The 22,788-nt window shown below is 39.3% G+C and overlaps 2 protein-coding genes across 2 annotated transcripts in view; one reads left to right on the top strand and one right to left on the bottom strand.

Annotated features, from left to right (window-relative positions):
* The window catches only part of mrpl14 (mitochondrial ribosomal protein L14), a 16,406-nt gene extending 6,288 nt beyond the window's left edge, over positions 1-10,118 (bottom strand). Inside the window, exons 1-3 of the mRNA XM_008283470.1 lie at positions 10,108-10,118; positions 3,508-3,514; positions 947-951 (exon numbers count right to left, since the gene is read on the bottom strand). The gene's annotated coding sequence lies outside the window, so the exon portion shown is untranslated. The remainder of the gene's footprint in view (positions 1-946; positions 952-3,507; positions 3,515-10,107) is intronic.
* LOC103358477 (transmembrane protein 63B-like) overlaps positions 1-22,788 on the top strand; it is a 25,434-nt gene extending 2,646 nt beyond the window's left edge. Inside the window, exons 2-24 of the mRNA XM_008283471.1 lie at positions 4,866-5,087; positions 7,522-7,601; positions 10,240-10,281; positions 11,463-11,553; positions 11,671-11,708; positions 11,802-11,944; positions 12,721-12,772; positions 12,869-12,977; positions 13,087-13,157; positions 13,745-13,825; positions 13,946-14,069; positions 14,965-15,098; positions 15,228-15,365; positions 15,590-15,743; positions 15,940-16,046; positions 16,164-16,250; positions 16,349-16,414; positions 16,732-16,894; positions 17,926-18,031; positions 18,221-18,388; positions 18,534-18,649; positions 18,777-18,848; positions 19,679-22,788. Coding sequence (XP_008281693.1) covers positions 4,890-5,087; positions 7,522-7,601; positions 10,240-10,281; positions 11,463-11,553; positions 11,671-11,708; positions 11,802-11,944; positions 12,721-12,772; positions 12,869-12,977; positions 13,087-13,157; positions 13,745-13,825; positions 13,946-14,069; positions 14,965-15,098; positions 15,228-15,365; positions 15,590-15,743; positions 15,940-16,046; positions 16,164-16,250; positions 16,349-16,414; positions 16,732-16,894; positions 17,926-18,031; positions 18,221-18,388; positions 18,534-18,649; positions 18,777-18,848; positions 19,679-19,858 — 2,520 coding nt within the window. The 5' untranslated portion in view covers positions 4,866-4,889 and the 3' untranslated portion in view covers positions 19,859-22,788. The remainder of the gene's footprint in view (positions 1-4,865; positions 5,088-7,521; positions 7,602-10,239; positions 10,282-11,462; positions 11,554-11,670; positions 11,709-11,801; positions 11,945-12,720; positions 12,773-12,868; positions 12,978-13,086; positions 13,158-13,744; positions 13,826-13,945; positions 14,070-14,964; positions 15,099-15,227; positions 15,366-15,589; positions 15,744-15,939; positions 16,047-16,163; positions 16,251-16,348; positions 16,415-16,731; positions 16,895-17,925; positions 18,032-18,220; positions 18,389-18,533; positions 18,650-18,776; positions 18,849-19,678) is intronic.

The following is a 22,788-nucleotide window of genomic DNA, read 5'->3' as shown; positions in this document are numbered from 1 at the left end:
CATTTTTGCATTGCTGTTAAGTGAATCGCCAAACCTTTAAAAGGTGTTGATAGAAATTTGATCCGGATGACAAACATGACACATGCGATTTGCCTTATACAAAAATATGCTTGTTATGTGGCTCTGGGGGGAAAAAAAAAATAAAAATCACATGGTGAATAGTTTGAACCAACTTTTCTAAACATCTGTCACTGAGTTGTTGTTTTTCTGCTGAAATGTCTGAACATTTTTGGAGACATATTGGTGGAAGTGGAACTTTTGGAGGTTGCTTGTACCTTCCCGTCATTAGTTTTTCTATTTGAAATAACGTACCACATAATCATAAATAACATACAGTAGTAAAAACATTGTGAACAAAACCAATTCAACTTATTGTTGAACTTGCCTTTCGTGTTCCTCCTTTGTTCAATTAGTTTTACTGAGTTGGGAAATCACGTCAGCGTTGCTTAACAGCCACTAACTTAATTCTTAATCAACTGTTGTCAAGCATTGAAGAAAGTCTGTTCAAATTACGATTAAAGGATAGTGACAGACAGACTGAAAACAATGTAGATTTAACCCCACAACAGCATGCATGCTTGTAATTGTAGATGGCAAGCATCAAGATGGAGGTACACTTAGCATTTAAAAGGTTTGCATTTGTATTATTCTCATCTAATAAGCGTGCAGCTGCCAGCCTGGAGCTGAAAGAGGCCGTGTATTGTATGATTTTTTTTTCTCCATTTCGTACATGCTGGTAGACGTTGTGCTCAGATATGGTTTGTCTTATTAAATATTTGTATTATCCAGGACAATTAGACGAACCACGTTGTTTTGCCTGCAGCAAACGGCGTGTTCACTCTAGACTGAGTTGCAAATGGACGCATTGGATTTTTCTCTCCCACTACCTTCATCCCCTTCATGTTTATTTGTATTTTGAGAATGTGTGCCAGAGTGATGGTACCATGGCAACTAGCATCAGGTGGAAAAGGTGGCACAGTATTTGTGTGAGGCTGAGTCATGCTTTAATCACACAGTGACAGTGCAGTTAAAATTGCTTGACACTATCCTATGATATGAATAAAATTAATTTTTAAATGAGTCTTTGTCTGCAGTGTTTGCTGCTACGTCAAAATAATAGAAACATTTATTTAATCATAAAATAATTGTAGAATTAAAATTTACACAAGATAGGATTTGTAAAATTGGGGGAAAAAAACACTCTTTTAATTCAGGCCATGATAATGTTGCAAACATTTGATTGATATTTCATGTCATCATGCCTAAATTTGGTATTTCCATTGAAGTCACCAATAAATAAGGAACTATTACATGTTTAGCGAGCAAATACTTATTGCAAATCTCAGCAGCATTGGCAGAGTTTAGGATTAAATGTGAGGATATTGCTTTGAGTACAATTATTTACTATTTTATTTACATTTTTCAGGCTAAGTTGTACTTAATGACTGTCACAAGTTTGGCTCCAAAATCACAGATACACTTCCTGTTCCTGTTTTGTTTGAAGCATTTGTGTGCACAAGGGAATGCTATTGGTGCCCTAACTTGTGTGTGCCAAATCCCAGAGCTTGATTTTCAGACTCTTTAAACCTTGTGGTGACGAATAACAACCAAAAGCAAACGACTGAGGATCAGCTAATTGCTGCTTACAAAGCAGGGGAACGCATAAAGATTTCAAAGCCACTCCAGCTTTCAGTTTCCACTGTGTGAAATGCCATTAAGAAACAACAGTTAAAGGGAACTGTGGAAGTCTAGAGAAGAGGTCAAAGACCAACAGTACTTAAAAATAAAACTGTGCGCCTTCTGGGCAGAGAGACAAGGTAAAATCCCCACAAGACTATAAAGAAGCAGCATGAAGGCTTAGCTGACGTAGGATAGTTTTTGGAAATTGCAGCATTTAGTGAGAACAACACCCAGGCTACTGTTAATCGTGCGGGTGGACACATTCTGCTTTGCACGGTATTTTACAGATAGAGGAAAAATTGGATTCCACTAAGCATCAGCAGATTTTAGATGAAAATGTCGTGCAGTCAGTCTAGGAACTAAAACTGAAAGGAGTCTGGCCTTTACAACAGAACAATAATTCAGAGCTATAAGAATATCTCAGAACTTGAATTAATTTGCAAGGAAGAGTTGGTGAAAATCCCTAAATGAAGAGCAGTTACTGGCTTGGGTTACTAAGAACTAATTTAGTACATTCCCGAATTGCTGTTTTTTGTTTTTGTTTTCACAAAAAATAAAAGACATTAAAATTTTAAGAAAGAAACACGTGCTTTCTGTGCGTTTGCTGCAGGGGTTGTATGTACTTCTTTTCATTTCAAAAATCAACAAAAGGCAGTGCCAGAAAAACACAGCGATCGAGCAAATATGGATGTAAACAAAGCCTGAATTTAAATAGTAAACTGCTTTGAAACTGGTCTGTGAAACAGCAAATGCAAATTCAGTGAAGCACACTGTGGATGTTACTGAGAAATACTGACTGCAAACATAACTCTGTTTACAAGAAAACGCCACAGGGCACCTTCAAACACAGACAAATGGTCAACAATTTCAAGGCAAAGACTGTGATACAGGTAGCGCACAAAAATGTAAATAGCTTTGTAATGCAGTCCTGTGCCTCCCTTTAAAAAAAAAGATTGCTCAATTTTTGTGTAAAGGAGCTGTCAACTCAGCTGTCCTCTAATCAAATATGAGCTTCAACAAGATAGCAGGCTTTTATTGCAGTGTTGTTGCATTTGTTAGTTTATCTTGACTTTCTTTTTTTCCAAGGTGCTCGGGGCCAATGGTTCTCACAGACTGTTAATTTTAAGTGCAATAAACAAACAAACAAACAAAAGACCTAAATTAAAGTGCAACATTTTTGCTGTGTTGGCTTTTTTTTATTTTTATTTTTTTAACAGTGTTTTGCTGTGTAACAAACTTACAGTATATTTGTGTGACACTGTATGCTTCACATTGGATGTTTCACATGAATATTATTTTCATTAGCCTTACCCGACAATTACAGATATATGTTGCATACAATAATAATAATAATAATAATAATAATGAAATGGAGACTGACTGCATCGCTCAAAAAGATACACAGTACATGACCTGTTTTGTCATTCCCATGACATTGCCACGGCTATCAAAGTGTGTGCTTACTGTACCATAGATAACAGCTATATCTAAGGTGTTAGAAGTTGTTTTTGAGGTCCTTTTTCAAGATGTTGGTGCTGAATGTCAAACAGTCTCAACTGCTGAAATGGGTCCACGATGTGCAGCAGTGTTGTTGAAGGCACAGGGGGGTATGTTGTGTCCTCCTTGGGTTGAGACCGGTCCATTTGAACCCTGTGGTCTCTATCGTCTTATTGTTCAGCTCTGGCTGCGTCTCTCTCCACTGATGTCACAGCATTCCAGGGAGCGGATAAATGAGTTAGTGTTAGGGAAGATGAGCAGCATTGTGGATACTGCTGATAATAGTGGGTAGAAGGGCACAAGTATTGCAGTGCAACTGTGAAAACACACTTGCTAGCTCTCTCCAGAACACCTACGTGCCTTCTCCATGCTTTTTGGTCGCGCTGTGTGAAATAATCGTCCTTTTACACATGTGAGCATGTGGATGGAGACATTACATTTTGTCTAAGGATATCAAACCAGTATTGTGTTGCATTCTTTCTGTTTGTTGTAGGTCAGTAAGAATGCTCTTCTGTTTCACAAATACAGGGCTACTGTATAGGATGTTAGGTCTTTCCAAAGTTTATGTTGATGTGTAAACAGATACATACAGGTATTGATTGAATGGGTAGTGTTTTATCAAAACAATACATTTGGCCTACTCCTCATTGTTACCACTGAGGCTAAATTGCCATATATGCTTATTTCCTGACCAAAAGCATCTCTTCCTTGGCTCCTGAATGTTTACCTGTGTGTAAAGATGTCTCAAGTAAGCCTGGAATTACAGCGTATCTAACTTCATTTGGGTACTGTGACAAGTCAGGGAATTTGTCATTCTTGGGTTATTTTCAATTCAACTCAGTTTTATTTCTACAGCGCAATTTACAACATATGTCATCTCATAGCACAACATTTTGATCAAAAAATAAGGGCGTCTCAGTTTATTGTTTGGATCAGAATGTTATTAGAATACATTCGTCATGACTTATTACACCTCATACACCAATCAAGTTTTGTCAGTGTTTTCCACCATTAACTTTTAAGCAGCATGTTCAGTGAACTGCTTGTCATTTCTCTGAAATGCGTTACAGACAGAAGAAAGAATGTAAAGTAACATAATATAAAGCTAGACAGTGGGAGGCTTATCCAACAGGCCACATCTGTTAAGCCAGACTTGTCAATACACTGCCCTGAAACCTGCATTATAAGTTAGTGATTTAGTAGTTTATTTCACAGTTGGCTAGAAACATGTTTGCGATAGGATGTCAGTGTTGTTCCTTGTTGTGTTGTGTCTACTGGATAAGAATAGAGGATTGCTGATTGACATCTGTTTAGCACATTAACACCATTGTCTCTTGCCACAGTTGTTTCCCTTAAATTCAGCACAAAGTTAACTATGTGTCATTGACATATATATATAGTGGTCATAAACGAGGAACAGAAAGTGTATATTAGCTAACAAAAAGCATCCAGTTGTCACGCATGTGGTCAAAAGCAGTGGCTCAACATGTGACTAATGACGAGACAGAAATGCCAGCCTCAGTAGATCGGTAGAAAAGATGCCTATTAGTTGTGTTGTATGATACGACCTTTTCAGTTAGATCTTCTTCCCTTTCCTATCAATGTACTTACTATGCTGAGGTACTCTAGTTGTCTGTGATAGACGTAGACACACAGTGTGAATTTTATTTATTTTATTTTTTTTACAGATTGTCAACATGCTGCAGTGAGTGATGTACCGAGTGTTGATATTAATGATGGCGATCTGGGGGGTGCAAGGATGCTCCAATTCAGAGAGCTGCCCGACACTGCCCCCCAACTCAACCTCCAGGGACTTCTGTTACTCGGCTCGAATTCGCAGCACGGTACTACAGGGTTTGCCCTTTGGCGGGGTGCCCACTGTCCTTGCCCTTGACTTTATGTGCTTTTTGGTGAGTACTTATTGTAATCAAATTGAGTTTACTACCTGTTACTACAGTTTAGGAGTTCATTTTTGCAACAACATATCCTTGTCATGACTTGCAGTTCTTTCTATTTTCTTCAGAACTGAGATAAAATCCTTCCAGGAAGGTGGTTTTGAATGTTAAACACCTTGAAATACTTCCGTAACTTTGTAACTTTGATGTACAGTTGTGTTCAAAATAATAGCAGTGTTTTAAAAAAGGTGAGAAAAGCTCAAAATCCTTAGAATATTTTTATTTCCATTCATTAGGAACACTACACATTATATTTTACATCAAAACATGAAGAAAAATGTATTAATATTTTAATTACTTTACAGAAAATGAAAAAAAAAATGTAATAAATTACAAAAAAAAATAACACTGTCTGCATTTTTCATTACAAACTCAAATGTTTACTCAATAAACTGAAAAAAATGTTAAGATTTAGCATTCCTATGAATCACTAAACTACCATTTAGTTGTATAACCATTTTTTTTGAGAACTGCTTGACATCTGTGCTGCATGGAGTCGACCAACTTCTGGCACCTGCAAATAGGTATTCCAGCTATAGACTGTATAAAAGATGGACGTAGCAACCGGCCCTGAAAAATGAAGCCAACCCGGAAGTGTCAAAAACCTGCAATATCACTACGTCCGCTAGTCCTGGCTCCAAAAAGCCCTGGCTTCCATAGAAATGAATTGGAAAAGAAGTGATCACAGATCACCAAATACTGCATTCCTACAGCTCCGGATTTTTAAAAAAATTAGTTTTCATGGTCAAGTCCAGACATCAGGTGGCCAATCTGAAAATAAATCAATACTGAAGTTTTTAAAAATCGTCAAAATTTTGCGGGGAAAGGGGCATGGCTGGCTTGATTGACAGTTGGCAGCGACCATACAGATGAAGCGAGCAGAAGGTGGTAAACGTGGGCGGGCAGAGAGGGCCTGCCTCTCAATCCGTCTGACCAATCGCTGCTCCTATGGTTCCGTCCCCCCTCCGACGATTTTTGCGTCACTGGCTCCAAAAATCCGTCTGACCAATCGCTGCTCCTATGGCTCCGCCCCCCTCCGACGATTTTTGCGTCACTGGCTCCAAAAATCCAAGATGTCAACCAGGAAGTAGCAAAACCCTGGCTTCATTTTCTCAGTGCAGAAAACAATTGGTGACGTCACGGTAGCTACGTCCATCTTTTATACAGTCTATGATTCCAGCCCAGGATGATTTGACAACCTTCCACAGTTCCTCTGCATTTCTTGACTTTGCCTCAACAACACCATTTTTGATGTCACCCCACAAGTTTTCTATTGGATTAAGGTCTAGGGATTGGGCTAGCCACTCCATAACCTTAATTTTGTTTGTCTGGAACCAAGATGCTGCTCGCTTACTGGTGTGTTTGGGGTCGTTGTCTTGTTGAAACACCAATTTCAAGGGCATTTCCTCTTCAGCATAAGGCAACATGACATCTTTAAGTATTTTTATATAACCAAATTGATCCATGATCCCTGGTATGCGATAAATAGGCCCGACACCATAGTAAGAAAAACAGCCTCATATCATGATGCTTGCACCACCATGCTTCACGGTCTTCACCGTGTACTGTGGCTTGAATTCGGTGTTTGTTGGTCGTCTGGCAAACTGTCTGCGGCCCTTGGACCCAAAACGAATATTCTTACTTTCATCAGTCCACAAAATGTTTCTCCATTTCTCTTTAGGCCAGTCGATACGTTCTTTGGCAAATTGTATCCTCTTCAGCACATGTCTTTACAGTACTCACAGGTAACTTCAGACCATCTTTAAACTCCCTGGAGCTGATCATTGGCTGAGTCTTTGCCGTTCTGGCTATTGTTTGATCCATTCAAATGGTAGTCCTCCGTTTTCTTCCACGTTTCTGGTTTTGCTTTCCATTTCAAAGCATTGGAGATCGTCTTAGCTGAGCAGCGTATCATTTTCTGCACATCCTTATACGTTTTCCCCTCTCCAATCAACATTTTAATTAAAGCAGACTGTTCTTCTGAACAGTGTCTGGAACGACCCATCTTCCTCAGGTTTTCAGAGAGAATTGCATGTAAAACATGTGCTGGCTTCATCCTTAAACAAAGGCCACCTGAATGACACCTGTTTCTCCACATAATGAATGCCCTCACTGATTGAACTCCACACTGCTATTATTTTGAACACACCCCTTTCAATTAATTATTCAATTACACAGACTCAGGAGCATGCACATCATGAATGTTGAGTCTGTTGGTTTCTCTGTCTCTACTACACCTACTGGTGAATTATTTGCCATGTAATAATATAATTTCTACCAAAAACAGTGGCTGATCTGGTTACTCATGTTGGACTGCTATTATTTTAAACACGACTGTAAATAAAGAGACTAAAGGTGCTAACATGCACTGTTTATTTTGTGCTTCTAGGGGCTGCTGTTTGTGTTTTCCTTCTTGAGAAAAGTAGCATGGGACTATGGGCGCCTCGCTCTGGTGACGGATGCCGACAGGTAATTAGAACACACTTGTCCTCCAAGACTGGACCAGTTCAGTGCCAAGTCTTTCTGACTAACTTGTTGGGAGACATGGAAAGCAGCAACATTTTGTCTAACATGCACTGATATGTAAGCTATGGCTGAAATTTGTTTTGTTAACATAATTTTTCATACATGTAACAAATAGTCATTACACAATAATGATTAATGGTTAATATTTGGTAGGAACCACTGTCCAGAGGTGACTGTTGACACAAAACTTAAATGCTGCTAACCTAAATAACATAATAAAATATTTTTTTTACAATCTGCAATGATTGATTACTACGGTTTTAGTTTGTGGTATGTGTTAACTTTGTCACCTTTAATTTAGGAGCTGTATTCTGTGGTGAAGTGCATATTAATTCATCTTGCAACAGAGCTTTACCACACTGACATCCTGATTGAGCCTCATATGATGTTGAGCTGGTCTAATGTTGGTTAGGACAGCACTTTCTATACACACAGTTTAGCAGGTAGCAAGTCAGAAACAGTCTTAATACAAAACCAATATATGTTATTGAATGTGATTGGCGTACAGTCACAGAATATATGTTGGTCTATGAGCAGAAATTGTGACAAAAGCCTGACATCAAAGGCTGCATGTGACAATATAGCCATTGCAGCCAGTGAATGGGGCTGAGTGAATTCAGCAACCCATTGTCATAATCATTTCACAATATATACATTTAATTCCATCACTGAGCTCACATGTTTCTTAGAGCTCAAGAATACAACTGTAAACTTCACTTATTTGTTTACAAAAAATACTCCTTTAAATCTGAAATCCAAGTGATGTATTGCGTTTTGGACTGAACCCTAAATAAATCAAACAGTGGTTTGATGTGATTTTAAACAGTTTTTTAATGAATCATTAGCTTAATACTCATTTTAAAACATATAGGCGTTATGCTAAGCTAAGGCACGTTACGCTAAATATATTGGCTATTGAACACTGGCACTTCACACTTGTATCTACTTATGCGTAATAATAGCAATTTAAAATATAGAAATACGAAAATGTGACTGATAAAGTGACAAACAAGTAGTCAGAAGAACTGCTGCTGGGGTTTGAAGTAGCGTTATCACAAGACGCTTGTTTATTGTCATGGGTGCTACCAGTTTGGGACTTTGCCAGACTTTGGCTTTCTGAATACAGGGTGGGATGGTAACGCTACCTTTCAAAATGATGGATAAGGTGTGTTGTATTTTCCTGTATTTGTGGGTACAGGTTGCCTGAATAACTTGAAATAGATATAACTGCTGTTTATCCAGATCTAACTCTGTGATGGTGTTTGACAATTTCCTCATCTTGTAATGACACCAGAGTCTTTTCACGATTGCCTGTTTTTACTTTTCTAACTTGTATGTATGTTTTTTCCCCCTTGTTCCAGTACTGTTCTAAATGTAGATATATTGATTGTAAATTACTCGTCAGTTTGTTGTCTTTATTAAGGGAATTCTTTTTGTAAAACTGTTACATGCCTTATTGATTTATCTTCCCAGAACGGATTGTGTCGGTACTTTGTGTCTGCTGATGGTTCCCTCTGATTGTTAGTTGACACAGAAAAACTATGAGGTTTGGGTTTATTTTTATTTGACAGAAGCAGACAAGGATGATCTAAACAGGAAATCAGTCTCAGCAGTTTTTTCTTTTAATGACAACAATGCACTTTGACATTGTCATGCTTTGTCACTTAATCCAGGGTTTGCTCAATTTAGGATAGCAAGGCCAGATTGCTGATGAAATAAGTCTGAAATGGAGGAACTACTGTCAATACAATTATTCTCTTAGATCCATTTCCTACACCACTTCAAAGCCACTGTCTGCATCTTAAGCCCCACAGATTGGAGCTCGTATGATATGCTGCCAGATATATTAAGGAAATTTGAGACTGGTATCTCCACACTGATTGAATAATGAGACCAGTTGTGGAAGTAGCCAAAAAGATGCCTGTCAACAAGGACTGGTCCCACTGCCCCTTGTTAATTCCTGCATCATGAACTGAAACAAGAGCTGATCAAGTTAGCAAGATTCAGAGATCAGACGTTGCTCCAGACGACTTCGACTGCAAACCCTGGAAAAGTACATGACACAGTGCTCCATTACCTACTTCCCCCTGCTGCGCTTGTGTGATGTTGCAGCTACACTATTTTTGCAGCTGCATGTGAGCAGAGAGCGGGGTTGCAGCGTGATGGGAGGATGGGAGGGGGTGGCAGCATGGGACACTTTTGTAACAGACAGGAAATATAGTTTGTTGTCTCATGACTGCGCTGACTTGGGATCACTGTCTGTAAAATTCTCTTTAAAGCTTTGGAATAGTGGACGTAGCCCAACTGAGAAACTCCGACAATCAAAAATGGGTTACACATTTGATGTCTATGTTGTTACAGCTACATAGGCCGTGACACACAAAGCAAATGGACGGGGCATAAATGTATTTATATGGCTGCATAATGTATACCAGAATGAAAGGAAAACTTCATTGGTATGCTTGTGGTGTAATATGCTTCCCCAGATTTTCTCTGAAGCAGCACCCTTTCTGGCCAACAGGGTCATTTCCTCTTAACTAGGCTAAATGGCTTTGTTTTGCTTTTTTTTCTTTTTCATCAGAAGAATGGATCAACGATACAGTCGCCTGGATGATCGGGAATAGTATGTTATCTCTCCATATCCTAAACTCACTGCCTTTTTCTTCTCTCCTTTCCCCTTTCTGTAGTTAACCCGACTCATAACTCTTGTCCATTCTGCCCAGGCCGCAGTGGGTTTCAGTCTGTTTTTCACTCTTGATGGTTCTGTTTTTTTTCCCTCCTTCAGGCATTTCCCATTGCCAGGCTCCTAATTATTCTCCCTCTCCTTGTCACTCTTGTACTTCTGCTGTTGGGTGTCCCTGTCCTCTCGCTCACCGTCCTAATCAGATCTGTGTGTGCTAATCTGTGTATTGACCTCTTTAAGAAGCTCGGACTTCTTCTGTGTGAGCGCGCCGCATGAGCCACACAGACAGGATGCTTACAGGGAGAGGTAATACTTCCCTGATCTGTGGTTGTTCATAGACAGGCCCTAACATGGCGCAGCTACAGTATATCCTGTCTCCTAGAGCTGAGATGAGCTGTTCTGTCTTCTTACAGGAATGTGGGAGAGGAGCACTGACGATCTCGGCCTCAGGCTCTCTCCTCATTCCATTAGAGATTTCTTAGAGCCCCAAGTGACGTCATTCTTTCATGTAGAATTAAACACCGAACCACTGTTGGGATTCCAGCAGAGCCTGGGTTCTCTTCATATTTTTGCAGTTATGTGCAACTTGGACTGTCATGACCTCCCAGCGGAGTGCAATCAAATTTGTATATAGTAAATATTAAGGTGTTGACACTGTGTTCTGTTAAAGAGAACCCGTGGCTCTGCTGGAAAAACACCATAAATGTGCGTCTTGATCATCATTGGGCTCCTGTTGTTTCCTCTGTGAATGCTCTTTTCCGTAGAGCTTTGCCTTTTAATGTGTTATTGCAAACTTTCCTCTGACAGTGATGGTGTACTCAACCTGTTTGAAGTAGGCTCTTAACTCCTGAGGCTGCATGAAATGTGGCTGCAGAGATTGTCCCTGTGGTTTACGAGTTTACCAAACCAAATCTCTACTGGTGGCCCACAAAGACAATCTCTTCGCTTCATTTCAGGGCACGTGTTAGTCTTTGTGTGTTTTGTGTTGTGTCACCTTTTCCATACTGAAGGTAAACCCTTTGTCCTGAGACACAGAACTAACATCCTCTCATGATATATGGGGATCCTGGGTAGTTATGTAACATCATGCAAATGCTATGTGTTGTGTTTTGTGCATACAGTGTGGCCTCTGCTATGACATCGGATACACCTGAACGCTATGAGCGCCTCACCTCAGTTTCCAGCTCTGTGGACATAGAGCAGAGAGACACAGTAAGTATGCTGCTGATGTTTAATGATGAAATATGGGTTTCTTTCAACCAAGCAAAACTGTATTTTCACTTGAAAGCTGGTACAACACCTTCACCTCTGCCCTTTCTTATTTTTTAGGGCTTCTGCTCCTGGCTAACTGCTATCTTCCGCATCAAGTAAGTCAGCCACTTTTTTAAAATTCTGTTTACTTTTTCTCAGTTTTGAATGGTTCTTAACAAGGTGTCTTTGTTGCTGTGTTCTTTCTGAAGGGATGAAGAGATAAGGGACAAGTGTGGTGAGGATGCAGTGCATTACTTGTCCTTTCAGCGCCACATCATCGGCCTGCTGGTAGTGGTGGGTGTTCTCTCCGTGGGCATTATCTTGCCTGTTAACTTCTCGGGAAATCTACTAGGTGAGCTGATCGGAATTTGCTATGAGAGGAAACTTTCATTTCTTTCCATTATTATATTTTTTGGTCAGTTTTGCTGTCAATATTTGATTAGGGGATGCTGTCTGGTCACTATTAGGTTTTCTTTTTAATTGTTCTTTATTTCTTTTCATTTTTTGTGCCCCTTCTTTCCTCTGACTGCCTTCCTGTGAACAATATAAAAAAAACTTTGGAACTTTCTCTGACATGTGGAACCAAAACTAAACAGTTTTACAAAACATGTGCAGAACTGTATGAAGCACTACACCATGCTTTTATCTATTTAAAAAAAAAAAATGCCAAGAACATGTGATACACTTTTGCTAAATTTGAGAACATGTACATACAAAAAGATTAAATGGTTCAACATGGAGCCTGTGCTGTGCTCCTGCTGGCAACTATATTCTAAGTTTTATTACTTCCATATTGCTGCAGACCATATTGCTGCTAACAGACACAGCAAACTATATTCATTCATTCATGTTGGGGATATTCACTGGCTAAACTGATAGTCACTCAATTTTTTTTTTACACTGTGTGAGCTGTAAGCGCACAAAACTCACATGATGACGCACATGATGCTTCAAAACGAAAGTATGTTATGTGTTGTATATATGAAATTACGCTTACTAAATGCTCTTTTTACAGCTCTAACAATTTAAGCCATGTTCCACATTCCCAGCTGTATTACGTGCGGTGCAGTACAGGGGCAGCCTTTCAAACAAGTGATTGTCTTGCTTCTTTTATTTTTTTTTCTACAGAAAACAATGCCTATAGTTTTGGGCGAACCACTATAGCAAATCTGGATGCAGAGTGAGTAACTCCTTTTCTTAGCATGAAGTGTACTTTGAAATATTATGTTGAGTCTTTACTTTCTAACACTAACTTTTTTACTCTTTAATACCCAAGTAATACACTACTGTGGCTGCACACCACCTTTGCATTCCTCTACCTGTTACTGACGGTGTACAGCATGAGACGGCACACGTCCAAGATGCACTACAAGGAAGATGATCTGGTGGGTGGCACAGTTTCAGAAAAATGGCTGTTTAAATACGCTTTTTTTAGGCACACAGGTCTGTATGTCGTCGGTAATTACTCCTTTCTCTCCTCTCATTTCCATGTAGGTGAAACGCACTTTATTTGTGAATGGAATCTCCAAATACGCAGAGGAGACAGAGATAAAGCAACACTTTGAGTAAGCATTCCCCCGACTCTTTTTCAGGGATGTTCTAGCTCCACAGTTACTATCTCACAATGCTTAAATCTGTCTGCTTTTACAAATGCTACGCTGCTCTGTTGACATGGCAGTAGGCTGTTCAGTAACTGTATTAAGGTATATGAGAACCATGCTTTTCCTTGTTAAAACATCTGTCTTGCCCTGGTCCTTATGGTTGGGATCAGACAATGGCAGGACTATATGTGTAATTGTCTGTAATAGAAGCCAGATGAACAGAATTAAGCAAGTCATGTGTCAAGATGGTCTTGGACTAAGGAGGGGGTGTCTGCGTCAACTCCTACTTGAACAAATAGTATTAACCAAAATTCTATATTTGCCCCCTGCTCTACAAAAACGCCTTCACACTTAAGAAAAGACAATTTCCCTTGTGGGATCAATGAAGTATAATAAAATAAAATAAAGAAAATCCCAATATAATAGAAAAAGGAAAAGCATTCTGCTGTAAATACATTTTTGCTGCTGTTGTTGGGAAATTTTAAGCAGGTGTGAATTTCTGCTTTTAGTAAACTTGTTTCATTCTTTCCCTCCTTGTCCTTCTTTCATAGGCAGGCATATGAAAACTGCAGTGTACTGGAAGCTCGTATCTGTTACAACGTAGCCAGGCTGATGTATCTCAACTCTGAAAGGTAACAGTGTTTTAACTTCTACAAGTGTGTACATTTGCCCAGTTGTAGCACTTTGGGAAATACCTGATTGGCTCCAAGTGGACCTTTTCCCATCTGACACACGTGATGTTTTGTATGCAGGAAGAAGACAGAGCGCAGCAAGAAGTTCTTTCTTGACCTGCAGGCAAAGGAGCATGTTCCCACCATGATCAACCCAAAGCCCTGTGGACACCTTTGCTGTTGCATCATTAAAGGCTGTGAACAGGTCAGAGTGCTATATTGCAACCTAATGTCAGAACAATACGCTCGTCTACAAGCTTCATATTTAAAGCATTTTGAGGAGTAGATAAGGAAAGACGGATTGATTTTAAGTTGTTGTGGGGAAGCAGGAAAAACATGCATTGCAAGCAATGTATAATGCCTTTAAGTACTACTGTCATTAGCCTCCAAAACCATATATTTTTGCATCATGAGTAAATTACATCTAAACACAATTTTGCCTTTTGTGGCCTGCATTTTTGTTTTTTAGTCACATTTATGGCTTTGACTGTAAAAGTTAATTCAGTTTTTTAAAATGACTGAGACTGAACAATGCCAGCTGTTAGTTTATATTTAGGAGTAAGGTCATGTGCCATCGTAAATGGTTGCATGAGGAAAATAAATTAGTGAAAATACAGTCGCTTCATAATTGGAAAATTTTTAGAAGTCCTTCGATTTATCCAATTTGGCCATAACTATAGCCGTGTCGTGTTGTGTTGTGTGTGTGTGTGTGTCTGTGTTGTTTTTTTTTTTGTTTTTTTTTACTTGATAGGATTTTATTTGGTTTATTTCAGTGCAACCATCTAAAGAAAACCACAAATTTCAACAGTAACATCACAGTAACATCTGAAATAGCATATTTACAGTCTTTGTCACATAAATATAGGTTAATTCATCTAGAAATGCTAAAATACTAAAAGTCTTGTTCACAATTGATATGTGGGTTTCACATGATCTAACTTGAGATCTACTCAGTTTTCTAGCTAGCCTGGTATGCCAAACTTAATAATGATAACTAAATGTAATAAATGCTTGACAGTGATTAAGTAATCCCACAAAAAAACAGTAACGTAAAGACGTCACAGAGTCTGACAAGTTTTTGTTTTCTTTGTTCTCAATAGGAAGAAGCTGTAAGCTACTATACCAAGCTGGAGGCACAATTAAAAGATGACTACAGGAAGGAGAAGGAGAAGGTTAACAGGAAACCTTTAGGGATGGCCTTCGTCACCTTCCAGAATGAGTCCATGACTGCCACGTATGTACATTTACACATGATAAAATCAGTCAACATGTGTCTATGAGATTGTTTATGGACTGACAAATTCCATTGATCTGTACCCTCTTGTAATATCTGTGCTTTGTTTGAATGGATGTCTGTTGCCAGAATTTTAAAGGACTTCAATGCTTGCAAGTGTCAGGGCTGTCACTGTCGGCGCGAGCCCAAGAGCTCTCAGTTCAGCCCCAAGCTGCACACACAGAACTGGACTGTCAGCTACGCCCCTGATCCACAAAATGTTTACTGGTAAGAACACATTCAAGTCACCTATTTAAAACAATGGTTACATTTTGACAGAGTGAAAGTGCTAATGTCATACTTATGCTCCATTCCATCTTGAAAACTAAAATTTCACTGCAGATGATATATTAGTTTTTGAGCTGCAGTATCAGCTTACTGGCCAGCTGCGTCCAGAACTGCGGGTCGTCACACTGTGTCCATCTAACCGCTACATAACCTTTATCCCACAGGGAGCATCTGTCAGTGGGAGGATTCTCCTGGTGGCTCCGCTGCTTGATCATCAACTTAGTCCTCTTCCTCCTCCTCTTCTTCCTCACGACCCCGGCCATCATCATCTCCACCATGGACAAGTTCAATGTTACCAAGCCAGTGGAGTACCTAAATGTGAGTCAGGGAGGGTAGATAAGAATCTGCTCTTGTCAGTATCATTAATGACACAGTAAGATGGCAAGAGAGCGGAGACAGAATACATTTTAACAGCATTCCCAAGCTATCAAAATGTGTGTGCGTGCTGATGTAGAGTACACAGGATGTCACCAGTGTCTTTCCACAAACACATCCATGTCTCTCTGCTTTCCAGAATCCAATCATCACCCAGTTCTTCCCCACCCTCCTTCTGTGGTCATTCTCTGCCTTACTTCCTACTATTGTCTACTACTCTGCCTTCTTCGAAGCCCACTGGACCCGGTACGGTTTACTTTCCTGTCGTCAGTCGTATTGTTGTTGTTGTTCTCATTTGAAGCTCAAGAGGTTTTAATGTGTTCCATTTTATAATATGTGTTAATATTCCATTTGGTCATGCAGGTCAGGAGAGAACAGGACCACAATGCATAAATGCTACACATTCTTGATCTTCATGGTCCTGTTGCTGCCCTCCCTAGGACTCAGCAGGTATTGCATGTTTTTGTGAAGTGAACACAGTAATACAATGAAATGTAAAGCTCAAACATAAATATTTTAGCTGATTTCTTTTCTCACATTTTTTGCAGTTTGGATGTTTTCTTCCGCTGGCTTTTTGACAAAAGATTCTTGGCAGATGCTAAAGTGAGATTCGAGTAAGTAGCGTAATTTAATGGTTATTTTAATATATCACTGTAGGACTTAGAACAAAGCAGAACAAGATGCAATGTTTGTGTCGTAAATATGCAACATAAATGATAAATAACAAATTGTTTAGTACTTTAACTAGTTCAAATGTATTTAGATAAATATTTTTTTAACACAGATCTCAAGCATATATTAATATCCCAAACAAGGTCTCATATAACTAAATTAACATGAATTAAATTGACTTTTGCAATGTTGGATTTTCAAAGTTTTGTGAGTTTGACTTCAGTCTTTAGTGATACTGACCATTGTCTTTGCTCTATAGGTGTGTTTTCCTTCCTGACAATGGAGCCTTCTTTGTGAACTATGTCATTGCATCTGCATTCATTGGTAATGCCATGGACCTGTTGAGGATCCCTGGTTTACTGATGTACATGATCCGGCTCTGCCTGGCTCGCTCTGCAGCCGAACGGAGGAACGTCAAAAGGGTTAGTGTGGCCCCCGCTTAACCCCATGTGAAGAATATTCATTTGATACTTAATGACTCGGTATAATCAGTTTGTTACATGGGCTTCTATCTTGTAAATAAATGAGGAATTCATTGTTTCAGTGACCACAGGAGTGTACATACAATAAACCATGTTCATGCTGCTTTAATTTAAGTTGGAAAGATTTTTGCTAAGTTCCATATTCTTGGTAGTTTGGAGTAGATCAGTAAATAGATGGAAATGGTGTTCATGACAGCTTTAATACTAAAATATTCATTCAAGTAATATATTAAATTACAGCATCAAGCAGTTGCTGTCTCATGTCGGATGTCACAATTTGCATCTTTTCTCTGGTTCATTATCGTAACTGTCTGTTCTGCCTTTGCTTTGTCTTGGGTCTGCGCTGTCTGTCCAGTGTGTGGTAGGAATGTCCAATAATGGAAATTACACAATCTGACCACTTTGTGTGGGCTTGACTTAATTTAAAGACATCACTTTGGCCTCTGGTTACTTGTCGCTGGCACTTAACAGTATTTAGGTGTGTAGCTACATAGAGTTTTTCAAAACAAAGCAAAAAAAAAAGCAGGAGGGCTGAGATGAGGCACATTGGTTTTGTTTCTATAACAACAATATCTTGACAACCGATCACCACTCTATCTGTAGTTAGAACAGACTAGCATCAATCCTCGTTGTGATAATTACTGTCTGACATATGATACAGCTCTGGATTGATAGACACGACCACAAGCTTCTCATCCATTTTCTCAGACACAAGCACCTCCTGAAAGGGTTCAGAGATTTTTCGCTAGACGGCAAAACGCTCTTAACAAATACATTGGGTGCATTGTTTTTTCTTTGCGTGGCTGCTTGTGGCCGCATTCACTCTCTTCTCACTGGGAACATTAAAAAAATAAATAAAAGACACACTATGTGAACACTTAGCCTTTATTACATTTGATAGGTAATCAACTAATCAAAGAAAGAATATACTGCATGACAGTTATATGATTTGTTATGTTGTGTCTCTGCAGCACCAGGCCTATGAGTTCCAGTTCGGTGCAGCTTATGCCTGGATGATGTGTGTCTTCACAGTGGTTATGACATACAGCATCACCTGCCCAATTATTGTCCCATTTGGTGAGTTCTGCAGTTTAATAGCCCGGCTGGGCTATTGCTGTTTCACATCAAGATAGTATGCTTATTAGATGACTGCAGGAGACACATGCAGAAGGCAAGCAGCATACAGTGCTTCTGCTCTTCATACAGAAGCTTATCAACAGGCCTAATTGGATTAGTTCCACTGACTGTCTTGTCTGTCTTCTACAGGACTGATGTACATGCTGCTGAAACACTTAGCAGACAGGTACAACATGTACTATGCCTATTTGCCATCCAAACTGGACAAGAAGATCCATTCAGGAGCTGTCAACCAAGTGGTGGCTGCTCCGATTCTCTGCCTCTTTTGGCTTCTGTTCTTCTCCACTGTTCGCTCGGGTAAGAAGACAGCTCCCTCTGCAGGCCGCTGTTGTCCTTACACATGCTCAGATTTGTTTATAGTGTGTCTGCTACTTCTCTCTGAAATATGTTGACGTACAAGTTCCTGTTAAACAAATATCCCTCTGCTTTCTTCCCCCCCCAGGGTTTTCAGCTGCCACATCCATGTTTACATTTGTGGTTTTGATCATCACTATTATCATTTGCCTCTCTCACGTCTGCTTTGGACATTTTAAATATCTCAGCGCACACAACTACAAGGTACAAACATAGTCACCTTATCTGCAAATTACTGAGTTTTGTTTTGTTTTTTTAAATTCTCCATGCCAGTGTTTTAGACCAGCATTATATTCTACTTCTTATGTTAAATATGTGTTTTCTGTCCCAGATCGACTCCCAAGAGGTGGACGGAATAGAAAATGGACGTCCAGTGTGCGTTTCTGCCGCCAATAAGGCAGCGGTATGTATTCAGCCATTTTTATTTATTATCAGTATTGCCTCAGACTAAAGAGGTTAAATGTGGATGATTGGGAATGCTTTCCCTGGAGCAGTCTGTAGAACACATACCACGAAATTTGCATGCAGTTCTAACTCAGTAGAAGAATAGGCCTTTTGATACGTTGAGATCTCAGAAATTGCAGTTGCAAGTCTCAGCAGCATGTTCCTGTCTAATAGTTACATAAGATGCAAAATGTGAAAATTTGAAGTTACATCTGCAACCTTCACCATATCTCGCGAATTCACTTGGCATTGGATTTGTGCCAGTATTTTAGAAAAACAGTTCAGATTTAATTTTCTTAGCTGCAAGAATATTTTGTAAAGAAGATCTTGTTTTTATGATATAGGAAAATGCGTTGCTTTGTTTATAGTGGCAGTAAATTAGTTTGTTTTTACTCAGCAGTGATAATAGTCTTGGTCTCAGAATTATGTTTACTTGGTTGAAAAAAAAATCCTTTTAAAGTTAAAAGTAAACTGAATCTACACAAATTAGTTTTATTGTTAAAAAAAAATCTGCTTTAAAGCAAACTGTTCTTCACTGTAAAAGAAGCTTCCTCACTTCTATGAAAGAATAATGCTATCTTTTCACTTCACAATAACAGCAAAAACCAAGACAAGATGTGTACATGAAGCAATATCAATAAATGTTAGATACCTGAAAAAGGAACTAGCAAAACTGCAGACCATGATAGATCACATAGCTTTTTTTCCAAAGAGGAGCCTTTTTAAAACTTAACATATTACAGATATCAGACTTTAATATTCTATTTCATTTCATATTCTCCCCTACAGCAAATGTACATTGCTCAGGTACTTCAAGATCCAAATTCGGAAGAGGGTGGGTCAGGCAGTGGCGAGGACGATGGCCAGGGGTCCTCGCAGGACGAGGAAATAATCAATGTCGAAAATGGCCTGAATGAGGACTTCCAGTCTGGTGAGGACAGCCTCATTGATAATGAAGTTCGGCACTGATACTGTCTGGAACAGAAAAAAAAAACTACGTTTAACCTGAGGAGTGCACTGAATATGTGAATTAAGTGAGGAACTGAACCAACAGTTCTCCAAAGCATCTCAACCTCCATCGAGGGACTTTACACTAACATAAGCACACTGTCTACTAAGGATCTAATGGATTGTCGCTCAAGGACTCTTGCATTCCCTTCATTTGGTCTCACCCTACAGCATCTTCTGTGTACCTGCAGAGGGAATCTACTCTGACAATGCAAGGGCAACAACATCCATCTGCCCCAACATAGCTGAGGCACCTCCCAAATCACTACACATGGACCAATGACAGAAGACACTAATGCACAAATGAAGATTTTTATGCCTTGTCTTGTAAGGGGAATGATGTTCTGTCTGTATTTCCTTAACATTATTGCACTTGAATAAGAAGACGTGTAAGCTCAAGTTCCAGAGAGGTACTGCAGTACGGCATGCAAGTTCAAAGGGTGGAGGCATTTTCCCATGATCCTTTGCCAGTAACTCTAATCGTCTGCACTAGATGCTTCCCCTGAATAGGTAGCATATGAGAGAGGAGTTTCTGTGCCAGCAGATAGCTTGGTCTGTGCAGATGTGATGGTCTCAAATGGTTCTTCCAATTCCATAGAAGCCTTTAAAAAAATTAAAATAAAAAAAGCCTGGAAAAAAAAATTGCTACTAACACTCCTGGAAGCTTTGACACTGTACAGCTACAAATCTGGATTTGTAAAATAGCCTTTTTTGACATGGTATTTATTTGTAGGCATGGAAGTTTAAATGCTCTCCAGCTTGATAAACCCCTAGACTGTGGGAGATGGTAATTCGTATCTTGGCACACTACACTGATAATGATCTTACTAGCATTCAGTCTCTGAGCCTTTGTTGGGACTGCTGTTGGACTGCTGCTACTGATGCTGCCCCCACAAGGGGAAAATCCTTGCACAGCTGCTGCAGGAGGACCTGAGGCGGAGGGCCTGTGGATCCTTTTGTGTTGCTCAGAGGAAGGAGAGAAAGGCCTTTTTTGGTTTTCCTGGGTCAGTTTCAGATGACACTCATTGTGACTGGTTCTTTATCTGTTGTCCTCATTTATATCTTTTTGTTAATATGTTTACGTCTGTATGTAGAGATTTTGAAATTAGCATTCAGTTTAGGTGGCTACTGATAGTTTTATGAATTCACGTAATTATTATCTTATCACTCAGACATCTGTCAGGCCCTCTTCGATGTTATGTAGACATGTCACCATGTAGGTAGCATACTGTTCCACTGGTCATCGAGAATTGTTACAGTTTCCTATTTGCCTCCGCGGCGAGTTGTAGATTGTTTTAACTCAAATTGAGCAATTTTGGCGATAGCGTATTATATCATGGGCAAGAGAGTTAAGCAGCTTCAGTGGATGAGGTCTAGATCTATTTGTCGCAATGCTCGTCTTCAGCATGAAAGGAAAATCTATCAATTCTGTTGCTTCTTGAGTTGTTTGGATGTAATTAAGTTTAACCCCCAAAATTGTACATTCCACATGCAGATCCAGCATTGTAAGGCATCCGCAGTCATGTACTGAAACTCACACTCTTGATCATGAAACGTGCAGATTAAATGTTTACCATATTCCAGATCTGCCTCAGCCATTTGAAGCAGCTTTTTCTTTGACACGAACATCTGCTCTAACCATACAAACACCAAGTAACGAATAATAATGTGAAATGCACACAGTTCTGACCTTACTCAGGATTTACTCTATCTAGCTTCTCAGTTTTTTTTTTTTACCATTTTTTGTTCTTCCTTAGTCAGGACGACACTATAAGCTGCCCCATTAAGCATAAAAAAAAGGATTTTTGGTAAAGCAAGGCAAAGTACCACTACTGTCTGTCTATGGACCAATCGTTACTGTTGGACCGTAATAAGAAAATGAGTTACCCAGCTGCTTGGAGAACCAATGTGGGAAGTGTACACTAATCTTGCTTTCACTTGTATGATTGACGGAGAAGGGCTGCCCGCCGCAGGTGTGATGACAACAATGGTGAACCTGAACCGTTTTCATACTTTGTCCATCGGTATATTAGCACCGCATACGAGTATAGCATTATGGTACAAACCAGAGAATTGTTTGACACCATTGAGTCTGGTGCTCTTCTAGTCATGATAAGGTGATTTTATTTTTTATACCTCTTCATTTTTATACCTCTGAGATGTCTTGAAATCTCTGAATGTGTCCTGTAAAGATAACATACTGTCCAGCCCTGAGGGAGATCCTTTCAAATCTCAGCTTGTCTAACAGCTTCTTCAGTTCTTAAGCTCTGAATGTAGATTAACTCCACGACTTTTAAGATAAAAGTGGCCTAAGTAACAAGTGTGACGGCTGTATTTGAACAGCTTCAAAGTGACGGTTCACTTGCGAAGCCGGAAAATTGAAAGTTTTATACTGTAACGAAACATACTGTTGTCCAGTCCAATGTCATGGTATTTCATTTGATTATAGATCTACACTTGTCAGTCTCTTGGTTGCAATGATTTCTAGTAGTCTTTTGCTAATTCCAAGTCTCGGTGATGATTTTTGTTTTTATTTTAGATTATCTTCATAAGATCTATGTAGACAACCAGACTCACTGGAAATAAACGGATTGTTTTTGTAAACTGCCAAGCTCTAATAGATGTTTTCAGCTTGTTTCTACCATGTATAGAGACTGGGTAGTAAAGCGTCTCTGCGTCTCAAAACTGTGCACAGTTAGAATGTGTTTTTGTGTGCTTTGCCTTTTCTAGGTTTAGATTTTTCTAGATAGGAAAGTAACAATAGCAGTTCTCAGCAGTTGACCGTCTCATTGTATCATTCTTTCCAAAGGGCCGTCTGTATAACAGATATATACTGTTATTATCAGTACTTCCCCTGAGCTCTTTCAACAATAAACCTGTATTTGATCAAG

The sequence above is a fragment of the Stegastes partitus genome, unplaced genomic scaffold (genome assembly GCF_000690725.1).
Source record: "Stegastes partitus isolate 25-593 unplaced genomic scaffold, Stegastes_partitus-1.0.2 Scaffold314, whole genome shotgun sequence".
Lineage (NCBI taxonomy): Eukaryota > Metazoa > Chordata > Actinopteri > Pomacentridae > Stegastes > Stegastes partitus.
Note: the sequence above shows the minus strand (reverse complement) of the source record. Positions and strands in the feature narration are given on the sequence as shown.